Source organism: Mastigoproctus giganteus, chromosome 9, assembly GCF_048544385.1.
Source record: "Mastigoproctus giganteus isolate SK-2022 chromosome 9, ASM4854438v1, whole genome shotgun sequence".
NCBI classification, from domain to species: Eukaryota; Metazoa; Arthropoda; class Arachnida; order Uropygi; family Thelyphonidae; genus Mastigoproctus; species Mastigoproctus giganteus.
Window position 1 is genome coordinate 145,651,896 of NC_143583.1, and position 17,268 is coordinate 145,669,163.

A 17,268-nucleotide genomic window follows, 5' to 3' on the forward strand; every position below is an offset into this window, starting at 1 on the left:
TCCTTGCTCTTGTGGTCTTTCATACCACATCGAGAACAGGCAGGATTACCACGACAAGATATTTGTGAGTGGCTGTATTTTTTGACATCTAAAACACCTCAGTGAGTTTGGGATGTAAATCCTCACTGAGCAGTTTAAGTACCCTGCCTTGATGGAACTTGGAGGCCGTGGGGTGTTGAATGTTAGGATGAGATCTCGGGTAGGGACAAGATTCCCATCCTTCTGCATTGATATTCTCTTGACAGCCGTCACTCCTTGGTCTTTTAGTTCAGAGCAGATCTCTTCTTCAGAGACATGAAGAAGATCCCACTCTGAAATGACACCTCGTGAAGAGGTCAGAGATTTGTGGGGTGTTACACTGATCGGTATTCCCCCTATGCATGCCATTTTCAGGATTATTTCTGCTTGCTTTGTGCTTGAAGCTTCGACTAAAAGATCGCTAGAATGCAGCCGATTTACAAATTTTAGTGATCCTGCTAACCCTTCTAATCCTTTCTGGTTAAGAAGGATGACATCTTCCTGATTGGCTGCTCTCAGATCGAATGGAGAATGAGGAAAAGCAGTGTTACAGATGGTGTTTTATCCCCAGTTATGGCTCTTTTGACAGAATTGCTATCATTCTCATCTGATCGGTTAAGTAGGGGCCTTGTTGGGGCCCCAGAAGAAATAGGATTTAAATTACTCATAGGAATAAAATAAAAATTTCAGATGCCCTAAGTACCTTACCCACCACTAGTGAACTAGCAGGTACTGTGTACACGAATGGGACAAGTTCACTCAGGAGCATCATACCCACATTTCCAATAAGCCTTGATCCTGTCCCAGGACCAAAGGGAGGGAGACTTATTGGAATGCAGTTGACCCTAACAGTAAGAACCACCCGCCGATTGATCCAGTTGGGCCAGCCCGGGACCACCCGTCTTGTCAAAGCAGGAGCCGAAGTGGTGGATTAAGGCTGGGCCCCTTTCCGAGTTCCCATGGGTCACGGCACATAGCTGCACAGCTGGATTCCAATGATGTAACCCTGGAACCAAGGTATGGGCGTTGGATTCCAGTGATGCTAATCTGGAAGGCCAGCAGCATCACCGGGAGGTCTCCTCACCACATATAGGTGACCACATCAAGGGGCCTGTGGTCTGTTTGCCATGTTCACTCCTTTTAGGCCTTGGCAAGAGGACTTATCTGCCAAGGTTTCTTGCCCTGCCACGGGGAGGCAGGAGCAGTGTTGCTAGGAGGCCAAGCGGTTAAAGTGTTAGTTGGTCAGTGACCTAGAAATATGGATAAAGAAAGAAAGGTGAGTTTCCTTTCTGTGTTCTAACTTGTGGCTTTTCAAGTATAGAACGGTTTTAAAAATAAGACTTTAGAAAAATGTAAGAACTTAAAAATAACTGTAATCACTCTTGAAAAGCACTATAAATCGCTGAAATATCACTTTGCCTCGAAATAAGCTTGGCACCTGTGGCCCCAAGTGCTAATTGCATTAATAGAGTTGACAAGAAAAAAAAATTAAAGGTGTCTTTTCTCACACTAACTAAAAAAAACACTTTATAGCAAGTTATATCTTTTGATCGGCTGACAACTAACTCTTGGCACTTGGGGGCAGTAGTGTGGAATGTAATCAGTTGTTTGTACATGTCAATAAGTCACCATTTATGGAAGAGATTAACCATAGATTTGATGAAATATTTTCCAGCTGTACTCACATTGGACATTTTCCATCGCTCTTCATATTCAACTGTTCTAAAGTGACATTCAACTAGCTATCAGCTCAATCAAGATAATTTGTAAGAACACTTTGCTAATATATAAAGTTTACTAAATAAGTTAATTAGATTAAAAGAGAGAAGTGACACCCATTTTTGCAGGTATTCTTAATGGGAAACGAAATTGTCGATACAAGTGCCGGATTTTAGTTTTCCTGTATTTTTGCTTATTCTAAACTTATTTGATGGCACACTTTATACATAGGTATAAAGTGAACCTAACCACTGTTGACTCTAGGGGTAAAACTTTTTACAATCTGTTTTTAGTAAGTTTCTATACTCACCTGAATTGACCATTTGATTAACACCTGAGCTGGAGTGCGATTACAATGTTCAGCAACTGCAACAACTGTTGATTCTCTTAAGATCTGACCTTTTCCCAAAGGGCAATAACCCTGAAAATATATTTTAAAAAATAAATAAAATAAAGATAAGAGGGAAAAAAAAAAAAACATAAAAAACAAATTATTTGTATGTATTAAATTTGTTACTTTATTCTTTCTCAATTTAACCTGGTGGTGGTGGAGGAGGAATAGAGCACAAAATGCAGCAAAAAAACAATAGCAGGTCACCTGGCAGATGACTAACTGCATTTTTAATTTCCGGTGATGTTTTAGATTTGAATTCTGCTTAAATCATCTTAGAGGAGACTTGATTGAGGTATTTAAGGCTCTGAGAGGCATAAGTAAAATGAATTAGGATGAAGTTTTAACAGTTGTAAATGATTGTAGAACTAGGGGCCATAATTTCAAGTTATTGCAGCAAATTTTATTTTAGCCAGCGAGTTATAAATTACTGGAATAAGTTACTTACATGGGTGGTAGAGGCTGACAGTTTGGGGAAATTCAAAAGGTCAGCTTTGAAGGGGAAACACATAGGTTGTCTATTTCCTTTTCTTTTATTAATTATTTATTTTTTTAAAATTTTTGTATTTTTATTTATTTATTTTTTTTTGGCTGGTGCAGCATAAGCCATAGGCTTCGTTGCTACACCATATGGCCACTACTAATACTAAACAATGCTAATATTTCACCTTTTCTTAACTGATTGCAGTACTTTTTATATACTTTTAAAGTTTCAATAAAAAATTAACTTAAAAACATGCTGTGCTTTACATCTTTTATTTTCAAGACACCAAAAATAATTAATTCTGTCGAAAATCACATTTTAGACATAAAATAAAAACAGTTCCCTCCATTTTCTAGTTTATCCTTAAGTGTGCAAAATTTCACACATGTGCATATATTTCTTCAAATTACACATCTCTCCATACATTAAAAAAAAAGTTTTCCTCCTAGTGATATTTATTCGAGCCAATGAGAGAAGAGGGCAAGGCAATTACATCACTACAAATGCAATTAATTATTGACAACTGCCTCCATAACGTTCACCAACCTTGTGCATGTACTTCTGTCTAACATTTAATGTTCCATTGTAACGTTTTTTTTTTTGTATATTAATGAATATTGTATACAGTATTTGTAAATAGTTTAGTATTTTGTAAATATTTTAAATTTTTGTATAGTTTGCAAATATTTCAGTCCTGCTCTTTCGGATGCAATAATATTTCTCATGCATCATGGAACCCGAAGCAAAAGGCCTTTTCCTAAGTGATCTATGTAAATGCAGGTAAATAATTACATAGTGATATTTATTCGACCTTGAGAATGTTGAGCACTACAGATGCACAGATAAATAATTACATATGTCATTTTCTGATTAGATATCGATCAGTGAGTATCGACAGGTGTATTTTATGTAGAAAAGATTCTACTTACTCTACATTTTACGTAGAAAAGCATGCGCGCGGGAGTGGGCGAGCAAAGTGAGCAGGGGACAAAGCCCCCTAGTTAATATTATTAAAAAAACAAAGCATTATACATATATTTTAAAATTCATTTCAAATTTGGTGTGCTTCATAGTTCTTGAAATCAGAAGCTACATCTTGCTTCCTGTAGTGTAGTGGCCATTTGACAATAAGAGTTTTTTTTTTTTTTTGGCTGATAAGCTTGCTTTCTTGCATCATGTGCCTTACTAATGCTAATATCAGGTTTTGTGTCAACTTTACTCTGTGAAAACAACACTTCTTTCAAAAACAACTAGGTTAGGTTAAGTTAGGTTTTTGATTTTTTTTTTTTTTGGCACATTAGCAACAAGGGCTATTATGCACCAAGACAAGGTTATAGCATGTAAAAAATGAATTCTGTAACCTTTATGAGGTCTTCTTGTCAAATGGCTATATAAGTATAAAAGACATGTACAATACATGTATAAAAATATATATACATGCATTTTATGTGTGTATAAAAATCACGTAAAAAAAGTTGAACAACTGACACCTTGTCATTGTTGGATAAAATCTGACCGAGTGTATAAGGCTCTGTCAGAGCATTAAACTGTTGAGTTTAACAACACAAGTCTATATTTACATTGTTTCCTAAGAAGTGAGATAAATTCAGTGAGATGTTCAATGTGGAGAGTGACTGAAAAGTGTTTGCCAGATAATTGAATGTAAAGGACAATCAACGAGAAAATGATGGACCGTAGGTTGCCTCTGACAGGATGAGCATTGAGATGGGTCTTTTTTGAATTCCGAGTCTCACCAATAACACTTCCTCTCGTCTGTTTTGTCGGAAGCTAGAGAGCCACAGCTTTGGATCTTGTTTTATCTGGTCAAGTTTATTGTTGGTGTGACTTTCAGACCTGTGACCATTTATCATAGCACATTTTGCATATGATAAACTTATAGTCAGAGTAAGGAACCCGAGGATTTTTTGCGAGAGAACAGATTGAGGATGTTTAGCAACAAAGTCAGCATTTCCATTTCCCAGAATGCCAGAGATCCAGCAAAAGTCTGAGGATTTTGTGAGAGGTGATGGCATCATCTCTGCATGCCTGCTAAGAATGGACATATTTCTGGCATTTAAAACATGGAGGATTTGGAATGTAAGGCTGAATTATTCAGGAGTTTAAACAGCCAGCTTTTACTGAGCATGGTAAATCAGGAGTGCTGAAAGTTAAGATGATGGATCGAGCTGGAATGAGATTTCCATCTGTTTTTAGTCGTAATTATTCTTTTCACACTGATTACTTTTTGGTTGCTAAGTTCTTTAACTAATTCCTCCTCAGACACTGTAAGTAGGTCCCATTCTGTGATTATGCCTTTTGATGAATTTAAGGTACTGTGGGGAGTAAGAGATACTGGCAACTCATCAAATGTCTTTAATAGCTACTCAGAATGTTTCGTGGTGGCTGTCTCAATCGGGGTGGGGGGGGTCTCAGGATTGTAGTCACTTCATTTTTGGTGATCCAACAATAGACTTCAAATATTTTTGGATCGTGAATGGCAATAACTTGCTCACAGGCTAGGTGGACAGAGAGTGTATTATCAGGAAATTAGGAATGTCAGGACCCTGTGATTCTCTTCAAAGCCTTTTAGGTCGACTAGACATGTTATCATTAATGGATTCTGATCCTGTGCTTGAAGACTCTAAGGTTGGAAAATTTTTTTGAATCCATGATGGCTATGTTTGGCCTTAGGGGTTTAGCTTTACCACCCAGGTTACCAGCTCTGCCATGGGGAATCAGGAGTGTGCCGCTAGAGTTACCAAGTGGTGTAAAAGTTAGTCTGTTAGTTTTAAGGAAAGGAAAAAAAAAAATAGAATGATGGTTTTCCTTTTTGTAACGTACTTACAATTTGTAAGGATAAGTTAACAATTAATTACTTAAAATGTAAGAAAAACTTTCCAAATTAACAAGAACTGTCACAGTGAAAAAACACACTATAAAAAGCTCAGAGAATCACTCGATCGCAATAACGCTTGGAACCGGACCCAGAGCTGTACAGTCAATTAAAATGTGTTTAATGGATAAAATGATGTAGCAGAACTCATAAATGGAAGAATCGTCAACCTGCAGCAAAAAAGGAATACATCAAATTACTGTGTCCTATGTGGAGCAGTGGAGGAACAACTTGCTCTTTATGAATGCTGCTCAGATTAGACTGCCATGGTTTAATTACAGGCTTTCTGATGTAATTTATTTGAAGTCTGTCCATTCCATAAATTTTGCCACTGCAAGTAAATCTTGTGTATTATTTGTGATTAGACTGCATAGGGGACTGACAAGCCATGATGATTATTAGGAATTACCAATTTGGCTGTAATATCACTCAAATTGCTTCCCCTAATCCCAATGTGGCCAGGATATCAAAGCAGAAGTGAATATCAAAATTATGTTCAAAGAGAGCAAAATTCTTCTGATGAACCAGGAACAGAACTGGATAAGAATTGTATCTCAAAGATAATAAAGCCCGTAATAGTAATAGTATTTGCCATACAGCGCAAGGAATTGACAGGTTTTTGCTGCACTGGCACAAAAAAAAAAAAAGTAGATAAGAAAATACAAAATTACATGCTTCCTTCATCATACAGGTAACTATCCAGTTGACCTTTGAATTTATTCAAACTGTCAGCTTCATCTACCTGCAAGGGCAACTTCTTCCAGCAATTAACTAGCTGGCTAAAAGAAAACTTCAATCTAATGTTGTTTGTTTGTTTGTTGTTTGGTTTTTTAGGAGCATTAGCAACTAAGGCCATATTGCTCAGGATATGTGGTGGTCATTCCCTGACCTTTCCACATCCTCCGTATTTGGTGGTGACGGGCTCGAACCCCTGTCTAATCAAGAAGCGTGTGCTACGCACTGCTGCTCCTTCCCACCTGGCTACGGAGGTGCCTTCAATCTAATCTAAACTTCAACCTCTGTAATTTAAATTTATGGCCTATAGTTTGGGAATTCTTTATAACAGTGAAATCCACCTTCATTCATTTTACTAATTCCTCTCAGAGCTTTATAAACCTCAATCAGGTCACTTTTGAGGTGCCTGGTTGTCAAGCTCTAGTTTGAATATATTGGAATCTTTCCTCGTATGGTTGCCCTTTTGCCAATCTCATCGTTCATGTTGCCCATGTTTGGACCCTGTCAAGAAGATCAGTCTTTTTTTTTTTCAGATGAGGTCTCCATACTTGAACACAGTATTCCAAATGTGGTCTTACTAGTACCTTATACAGTGGGATTATTACCTTTCTATGTCTACAGGATAACGTTTGATAAATGGGCTTGCTTTCTTGGCTGCCTGTTTACACTGTTCAGAAAACTTCATATCTGACCATATCATAACTCTCAGATCCCTTTCCTGCTCCACTGTTTTTAATTCAACCTCACAAAGTGTATAATTTATTTGGGAGTTGCTATTCGCAAGTGCAAGATCTTGCCTTTATCTGCATTAAAACTTCTGCCACTTCTCTGACCATCTTTGAAGTCTGCTCAGTTCATCCTGAAGGAGTGCTGCTTGGCACTGATCATTAACAATCTTGATCTTTATGTCCTCTGAAAATTTTGACATCCCACCTTCTATCCCTTCGTCTATATCTCATTTATGAAAATGAGAAACAATACTGATCCAAGAACCGATCCTTGAAGGTTCCCCACCCCTGACATTACACCCATCTGAAGAATATCCATTAATCACAACCTTCTGCCCTGCAACCTTCATCTTAGATTCTTCATCATCATCATCAGCCATTTTCAATCCACTGCAGGATGAAGGCCTCTCCAGCAACTTTCCAGTTGCTTCTGTTTTGAGCACTGGACATCCATTTACTACCCACAAACTCATGAATTTCATCTATCCATCTCCGCCTTTGTCTTCCAGGTTTTCTTCTAGCTCCTCTTGGATACCATTCTGTTATTTTCTTAGTCCATCTGTCATCATGTCTTCGAGCTATGTGTCCTGCCCAAGACCATTTTAGTTCTTTAGTTTTGATAAGAATGTCCTTTACTTGAGTTTGTTGCCTAATCCATGTGTTTCTCTTCTTATCTAACAGTCTTATTCCCAATATGATTCGTTCCATTCTTCGCTGTGTGGTTCTCAGCTTCTCTTCCATTCTTTTGGTGAGTGCCCAAGTTTCACTTCCATAAGTCATGGTGGGGAGTATACATTGGTCCATTATTTTACGTTTCAGACAAACTGGGATATTGCTCTTCAGTATGTGACTATATTTCCTGAATACTATCCATCCAAAATTTATTCTTCTCTTGACTTCCAGCCATTTATCATTATTACAGCTAATAACTTGTCCCAGATAAGTATATGACTCCACCTTTTCAATTATTGCTCCTTCAATCATTATGTCTCTTTCTGTGGCATACTTGTTCATCATTACTTTTGTTTTAGCCATATTCATCTTTAGTCCAAAATCCTTACTAGCTGTGCATAACTGATTAAGATTTTCCTCTAATTCTTTGGGATCATGGCTTATGACCACAATGTCATCTGCAAATCGCAAATGGTTTAGGTACTCTCCGTTCACATTGACTCCTTTCTGCGACCAGTCTAATCTTCTGAAAGCTTCCTCAAGGGCAGTAAACAGCTTAGGAGATATTGTGTCTCCTTGTCGAACTCCTTTCTCAATTTTAAATTTCCAACTGTCTTTGTCTAGTCTAATAAAGGAGGTAGCACTCTCGTATATTTTCTTCAAAATCATAATATATGGGGTATCAATGCCTTGTCTTTCCAGTGCCCGAAACATTGCCTTATGCTGTATGGAGTCAAATGCCTTTTCATAATCCACAAATGCCAGGCATAATGGTGTTTTATATTCATTTGCTTTCTCCATTAGCTGTGATATTACATGAAGGTGATCCATAGTTGAGAATCCTGTCCTAAAGCCAGCTTGCTCTTTCGGTTGATTCTCATCCAGTATTCTTTCTAATCTGTTAGTAATGACCCTTGTGAACAACTTGTAGATGTGGGATAACAAGCTAATTGGTCTATAATTTCCAATTTCTGATTTATCTCCTTTCTTATGCAGCAAAACTATGATTGCATTATTCCACTGCTTAGGCGTCACCCCTTTTCTAATGCACTTTGTGAAGTGCATTAGAACTACTATTAGAATCTACTATTAGATTCTTACAGGTTGGTAATCCAGTAATACCAACCTGTTCAAGCTTATACAGTAACCTCTCATGAGGGACTGTCATTAAAATCCAAACAAGCTATGTCAAAACTGTTCCCAAAATTCAGTTCTTGAGTAACTGTGTCAAAATAGTCTACTAAGTTAGTTATGCATGATTTTCCCTCAACAAAGCCATATTTGTGGCACTTAAAGTACAGTAAGTCCCCGACTTGCGTAAGCCTGAGTTATTTAGCTTTGGACATACGTAAATTTTTTTTCATTCAATTTTTTTTAGGACTGTAAAATTTAGAACAGTAAAAAAAAAAAAAAATAAGCAATCAATAACGATGAACACGGCATGCATAAATGAGATATGGAGTAACAAGTTTATAAAGCTTAAAAAATAGGAATGAAAAGAAGATTCTGAAAATTAGTTTTTTTTTATATGACAGATTTCAGTGAAGGACACATATTACCCATTTATAATAGATTGCACTAACAGAAAAGCCTGATAAACTGGAAAATTGTTTTCATTGTTTTATGGTAGTGACCTCCAGAAATGTGTTTTAGTAAAATGTGACCATGTGGATCTTGTGTGAGATGATAATAGTATGTTTCCACCTTAACCCTGTGAAGTTCTTTACAGAAATTAATTTTTATCATTATCATGGTGCTGACTAAGAGAATAAGTGACAGCAGTACAAGTAAATCTACCAAGAAAAGGAAAGCGATTGATTTGGATCAGAAAATTAAAATAATAAGGATGAAAATGGGCAAGCATTAACAAGTATCGTGCAGAATTTAGATTTATCAGCGCCAACAGTGAACATAATAATAAAGGACAAAGACAGAATACAAGAAGCGGTGAAAAGATCAGTACCAATGAAGTCAATTATAATAACCAAGATTACAAAATACATATCACTTTTTACAGCACAATAACATGCATTTTTTCCTTCCTTTTATGTTTTCATTTCTTATGTGCAGCTCTAGCTACTTTACCGCTGTCCCCAGATAAAGTTTTTAATTGAACTAATTAAAAATATAACTAATTAATTGAAAATATATAACATATAAAAAATATGTAAATAATTAATTGAAAAATATATAACTATTTTTCTTTATTCTTGTGAGGATATTATGTGGTTTTTGTAATGTTGGTATATCAGGGATATAGTAGCAATATTTTATTAGTCATTCCTGAGTTACATAAACCTCAACTTACATAAGAAGTCTTGGAACATATCTCTTACATATGTCGGGGACTGTATAAAGGGTGCTTTATGCTTTAAGTGCCAGAAATAAAGGATTTGGTACATACAGATGCACTGGACAGCTTTGGCCTCATTAGGAAATGTTTGTGAATTGAATGTAAAGATGATATTTCTGGTGGGAACAAGTTTCCCATCTCTATGCATAAATATTCATTTTGCAGCTGTCACTCCTTGGGGTGTTGATTCAAAACAGATTTCCTCTTCAGACACTTCCATAAGATCCCACTCAGTGATGGCAACATGGGATGGGTTCAGTGTCTTGTGGGGGGGGGTAACAGTAATTCCCTTCATAAATGTAGCTCAGAGGAGCCGAGATGCATTTATAGAGGAGCTGAGCTACAAGAATGTCACCTTAGCAAAGCCATTTGACAGATTTGGGAGAGCCTGCTAACCCTTCTGGATAAAAATGGTGACATTTTTCCTAATGGCTTCTCACTAGTAGAGTGAATTATCAGGAAACGAGGTGTTGAACCTGATATAATTTGTTTTCTGTCTTTTAGCAGAAGTGACATCAAAAGGGCTAATTCTAATTTTCCCCAAAAGAAATCACTTTATCAGGATTCATAGAGAATTTGTTTTGGTTCAGTGTCCAGGTTCCCCACCCACCACGGAACCAAAATAGCTTGCCGGGTCCACTACCCAGTTGTTGTTGTTGTTGATTTGGGTTTTATTGGCGCACTAGCAACTAAGGCTATAATGCGCCAAGACCAGGTAATATCTAAAAAATTTAACATCTCGGTGACCTAATTAATTAGGCCACCATGTCCAGATCTGAAAACATAAATAAACAACAATAACATATAAATTTTAAATACGATTAAAAACCTTTATTGCTTTTAAAAAGCTAAAAACAGCAGACACATTGTCATTGTCGGATAAAATCTGACTGAGTGTATAAGGCTCAGTCAGATGATTAAAAGCGGTAAAACGGGTACTGCTAAAATCTGGACAGTCAATTAAAAGGTGTCTGATCGTTAAGATTGTGCCACAGGACACACACATAGGAGGGTCATCAGCCCTCACCACTACCCAGCAAGCAATAAATGTGGCTTGGGAGCGAGGTGCCAGTTCAACCCATACACCATACTTGCACAGCCACCAGCCTGAATCCTGTCCATCGGACTATGAGAATAGGGGCATGGCATTCGCACGGTTGACCCTTTCAGGCAGATTTGCTATTCAATTGATTCTAGATGAGCCATCCAGGACTACCCATCTTTTCAAAGCGGGGGCCAAAGTGGTGTGTTGAAGCTGGGCCCCTCAACCGCCAGGATCACCCTCTTCCCAAATTTCTACAGGGCAAACACACTGGATTCATACAGTGTTAGTCTGGAAACTAGGCTCTGGGTGTTGGATCCCAGTGATGCTAATCTGGAGGACGTGTCCAGCAGTGTCACTGTGAGGTTCCCTCAGCATGTACATGCCCACATTGAGGGGCCACTTTGAAGTGGCATTTACACAACACTAGTGGAGAGTGTTCCTCAGAGACTAGAGGCTGTAGCACAAGTTATTACTTTTCTTGTAAATAAAGGTTATTTGTAGATATGCATGTGTCCAGATTTTAATTGTAGAGTTTACTACTCAATCTGAGGGTGTTGTTGAATGGTATTAAAGTATCATGGCCATATCACACCAGTCTGACATATGAATAATTCTACTACAGTTCAGTATTAATTGAGTTTAACTTACCTCAAACTGTATTTTGTGGTCTTTGCAGAAGTGCCGCAACTCAACTGGATTCTGAAAAGGATGGAATTCAACTTGATTGACATGTGGCACAAGTGAACTTGTATCCAGGAGCTCTTCAAGATGTTTAATATTATAATTACTAACTCCAATAGCTCTGCATGAGCCTACAAAAAGAAATCGTCAAATACTTCTTTTATACTGGCTGCACTAGTATTAATGTTATTTATGCACTTTTTGTTTAAAGCTATTAAAATAATGAAACTCCTTTCCAGAAAAGTATTATACATTATCAAAATTATTCTTGAATATGCCAAAGATATATAGCATTAGAAAGATCTTGATGAGAAATCTAGTTTATGGTGACTGGTGTGCCAAAAATCTTCAAAATAGCAAGTTCTCTGTGTATTTTATTTACCCCCCCCCTTTTTTTTTTAGTTTAATAAAAATTAGAAATAGGTCAAAATTGTTCATCCTGTTATGAAATTAATAATCTAAGAAAACTAAAACAAAAAATTTAAAAAAAAAACACCAGCAAAGTATTTGAATGCAAAACCTGTAAATTAAGTCTAAAAATGGAAAGCACGTTGAATGGTCCACACAGTAATAGGCACATGTTTTGCATACCACTGTTTGGCTAAAGTTTCAAGGTTACTTCTTTTTCCACTCTCACTAGGTCAATAACCCACATAATTTGCCAAATTCTTAAATTTATCCAAACTACACACACTTCCACAACAATAGACGAAAATCTGTTCAAACAGTTATTTACTCATGCTTGTTTATTTATGGGATTTATGGCCAAAGGGAAACAACACAATGTGCCTAACTGTGGTAAACTTAAATGCATAATAGAGCTGTATCCATTTAAGGAAAATAAAAATTTTAGCCTGGTATGGTGTATCTGATAGAAGGTGCACAACATTGAGACAGGCGTTCACAGTGGTAAATGAGGCAAAAATAGTATTTGAATGCAAATACTATTGTATGAGTGAAAATCAATGAGTACATGTGGGAAAGTAAGCTGGATGTTGCAGTTTTTGCACTGTGGTGGATAAATGACCACAAGCAGATAAAGATAAATATATATTTATATATATATATATATATATATATATATATATATATATATATATATATATATATAAGGGATTATTATTATTAGTGTAAAATATAGTAAGTAGATATTTATTCTTAGAATTAGACTAATGAAAATACAGTGTACCCTGGGAGCGATATGTGTTGACTGAAAAAAGGGGGGGGGAGATGGGAAACGAAATTAAAATAAATATAACAAAGGAAAAAATAAACCAAATGGAATTTTGAAGAGACGACCAAGGTGGAAATAGCATTGCGGTGTCATTCATAATTTTAGTGTCTTCTTCAGAGGTCATCCACCAAAATAATGAAAAAGACAGCAATGTTCTTACTTCTGTTTCCGACATGTTCTGTATGTCAAGATACACGTGCGAAAAAAACCATGTGATAAATCTAGTATAAATTTTGAATATAATTTCAGAATAAAGAATAAAGAAAAAAATTTAAGAATAAAGTTAGCCAGTACAAAATTGTGTTGCTAAAGTAATACATACAGATCATGGATGACCTTACAGAAGTAAGTAGAACGATATGAAGGTGGAAAAAACCAAAGAAACAAAGACAAAGGTAAAGAAATTTCGAATGACGGGAACTTACCGCTACTGGTCGGGCTGACAGAAAAGACTGTGTCAGAGGATTACCAGTGTATTTATGCGAGGGCACATTAGCGGCGCCTAGCTTTGAACAAAATTTCGGTGTACGTTTGAGATGAAATGAAATTACGTGGGCAGTGAAAACTACACTAGGATTAAGTACATGATGCTCCAACTGCCCAGGATAGCAAGAAATATAATAGCTGACAAAGTAGCAGTAGAAGGCAGCTAAACTTTGTTAAGGCGAAAAACAGCTTGGGTAAAGTTAGAAAAATAGAGCCCCGCTTTTGCGGTCAATAAACTAATGGCTCACAGGGCATAATATGTAGAGGTTAGTAAAGTCAAAAGCTGATTATAGTAGGAGTATGTAGTTTGGCTAGGGTGGTTCGGGGTTGCAAACCCGTTCCTATAGTTAGGCCCCTGAACGAATGTCCGAGAGTTAGTGCATCATGTATTTAAGTCAGTTGTGTTAAAAGTGGTATAATTGAATACAATTAAGCTATAATATTCACATATAAATTAAAGTTAGGCTTGAACATAATTACAGGATAAATACACTGTGTTAGGCCAATTGGTGGGTACGAGTTTTCCAGTACGAGTTTTCACCAATTGGCCTAACACGGTGACTGATTTGTCATGCCCTTGCCTTTTGTTTTTTTTTTTATATAAAATGAGGTTGGCTGCTGTAGAAAAACTACGAAATAGGTTCCAAGCTTTATTTTTTTCTCGTTTTGCACTGTTACAGCGTCTCATTCCAGTGTTTTTCATGTCTTTTTTGGTTTGCAGAGGACTGAGGAATTGCTTAAGAATCTGCTACCAAAATTTGTGTGGTAATCTGCTCGATGACTTCATCTATTTGTTGTGTTTTAATGAATTGATCATCAAAATAAACACAGACTGAATATTTTGTCTAATTTGCTCTTGTGAATTTCCATTTTACTCTGTAATCTGGACAATGGGATTGTTTTGTTTGAATTCTGCATATAATTGGAAAATGATCACTGTTGTACGAATCATGTAAGATTGACCACTCCATACTGGGGAACAGTATGGAAGAACAAATTGACAGATCAATTGCTGAAGTGTATCCTGTGGGTAGATGAACATAAGTGTGATGGCCAGTATTTAGTAAGGTTAACTGCTGTTGATTCAGTAATGTCTCAATCAGATGTCTCTTTTATCCATGCATGAAGATCACCACAATGGGCGATGCCAATTGAAATCTCCAAGGAGAAGAAAGGTATTGGCAATTGTAGTATAAGATCTAGTTCTTTTAACACAAAAAGTCTATTTGGTGGGAGGTATATTGAAACAAGAGTTAGTGTTATTCCAAGTGCAACACACACACAGCAACAGCTTCTTAGTAAGTCTGTAGATAGATATGTTGAGCAGGGATTTTAGAGTTAACTAGTATTGCTACCCCTCCATGTGAGGATTTACCTGTGGTGTTAAACTGATTTCTTGCAGATAAACATTCACTGGATTGTACTTATTGATGAGGTCATAATCATCAGTATTAGCTCGCATGCCTCTGCAGTTCCATTGAATTATGTACTACATTACTTGGTTTTAGGAATTATGTTTTAATCTCTGTTTTTTGGGAGCAGTCTGTTTGTAACAATCTGTTTTATTTCCATCTTTTTTGGGGAAACTGGTCACTCCCATGTATTCTTCTGAATAAAGTTCTAATATAGTCTCTTCTGGGTTAGTTTTGTTGTCAACATCCATACGTATGGGGAATTATCTGAGCATGATCTGTTGGTACTATTTTGTCTGCTTTTTTCGTAGTTTCAGGCATCAGCGTCAGCAAGGGCACATGATGCAGGAAAGCAAGTTTATATAGTTTACATCAGCCAAAAAAAAAAAAAAACAACACCCCCTTCTCATTTCACTCATCCACTTGCTCCAAATGTTTGTCTAGTTCTGCCTTGAATCTGTTTAAGCTATCAACTTCTACAACGACAGATGGAAGTTTGCTCCAGCAATCGACCACCTGCTGGCTAAAGGCAAACTTTCGCACGTCTACCCTACAACTGTCTTTAATCAATTTGAATTTATGCCCTCTCAGCGATTATTCTGAGCAAGAGAAAGAATCTCATCAGCACTGAGCATGCTGAAAACCATTCAAGGCTTTATACACCTCAATCTGATCATCTTTCAGGTGCCTAGTCTCCAGACACTAATTTGTAAAACATAGGCCTTTCATCGTAAGAGCAACCCTTTGTTCCATTCACTAATCTTGTTGCCGTTCTCTGTACTTGTTCCAACAGCTCTACTCCTTAAAATGAGGCCTCCAGACACAGTTGTATACAGCACTCCAGGTGTGGCCTGATCATTGCCTTATACAAGGGGATAATCCCCTCATCCCTGATAGAAAAATTCCTGTACATCATTGACAAGACACCATGAGCTACTCTTGCAGACCATCTGCACTGCTCAGAAAATTTCATATCTTCCTGCACAATTACCCCCAGGTCCTTTTCACTCTCTACCTCTGTAGTGTAGTACCACACAGTTGATACATTACTCTGGGGTTACTGTTTCTCATATGCAGTACTTTACATTTGTCAATGTTAAACTTCAGTTGCCACCTCTCAGCCCATCTACTCAACTTTTCTACATCCTGTTGCAGCAGCGCACTGTCATTAACAACCCTGCCAACCTTCGTATCTTCTGCAAACTTGGACATTAAGCCTGATATACCATTATCATTAATGAATACAGAAAACAACAATGGACCCAACACTGAACCCTGGGGGACTCCACTAATAACATTAGTCCACGAAGAGCAGTGTCCATTGATTACCATTCTAGTCTTCTCCCACTCAACCATCCCTTTATCCATAGCAGCAATTTGCCTCCAATGCCAAGCAACTCCAATTTGTGCAGCAGTATCAAAAGCCTTTCTAAGATCCAAACATATGATATCAAAATTATTCTTTGCATCCAGTTCCTTTGTGACTACATCATTGTTTTTTTTTTTTTTTTTTTTGTTAGTTGTTGGCACATCAGCTTCTGTGGCCATAATGCACCTCCCAAAGTTTTTGAGTTTTACTCTGATACAAGCCCGAGGCAGGATTCGAACCCACAACCTTTGGGTTCCAGGCAGGCACTTTACCCACCTGGCTAGTCCAGTAGCCTACATCATAGTATCCAATCAAATTGGGAAGACAAGACTTCCCCTTAACAAACACATGCGGTGTCCATGTTATAACTGAAGTCTTGTCTAGATGATCCTGCAATGCTTGTTTAACCAGTATCTCCATTAATTTCCCTGGAACAGAAGTTAAACTAACAGGTCTGTAATTACCTGTGTCTCCCTTTGATCCTTCTTTGTGGATTGGGGTCATATTTGCACATTTCCAGTTCATGGGTACCTCCTCCCCTGAGTCCAAGTAAGCTGTCATAATTATGGCTAAGGGTTTTCTTACTTCCTTTGCTGCCTCCTTTAATATAACTGGATAGATCCATCCACCCCAGGTGCCTTTCTTATGTTTATCTTCAACAATTTCTCCTCCACTTTACTCAGTTATTACGAGATTATCTAGCTTACTGCCAGAGTTTAATACACCTCTGGCATTCCCCTCCCTTAATAACTCCTCATGTGTGAATGTAGATGCAAAATATTCATTTAGTTTGTTAGCTATCTGAGCAGGATCATCAACAGTTGAACCATCGATATCAAGTGGACCAATCTGATCCATCCCGTTCCTTCTAGAGTTTACATAAGTAAAGAACTCTTTGCTGTTTTTCTTTGCATTCTTTGCCAAAGATTTCTCGTAATCTGCCTTTGTCTGTCTAGCCTCTGTTGTGACTTGGTTACAGACCAGCTTATATCTATCATAGGCTTCTTTGTCACCTGTTAATTTATATGTATCTCATGCATTTTTCTTC

At 37.2% G+C, this 17,268-nt stretch overlaps 1 protein-coding gene across 1 annotated transcript in view; it reads right to left on the reverse strand.

Moving 5' to 3' along the window:
• The window catches only part of LOC150080799 (putative oxidoreductase ZK1290.5), a 99,195-nt gene that overhangs the window by 24,976 nt on the left and 56,951 nt on the right, over positions 1 to 17,268 (reverse strand). The window contains exons 5-6 of the mRNA XM_090381401.1: positions 11,687 to 11,850; positions 2,048 to 2,158 (exon numbers count right to left, since the gene is read on the reverse strand). Coding sequence (XP_090237527.1) covers positions 2,048 to 2,158; positions 11,687 to 11,850 — 275 coding nt within the window. The remainder of the gene's footprint in view (positions 1 to 2,047; positions 2,159 to 11,686; positions 11,851 to 17,268) is intronic.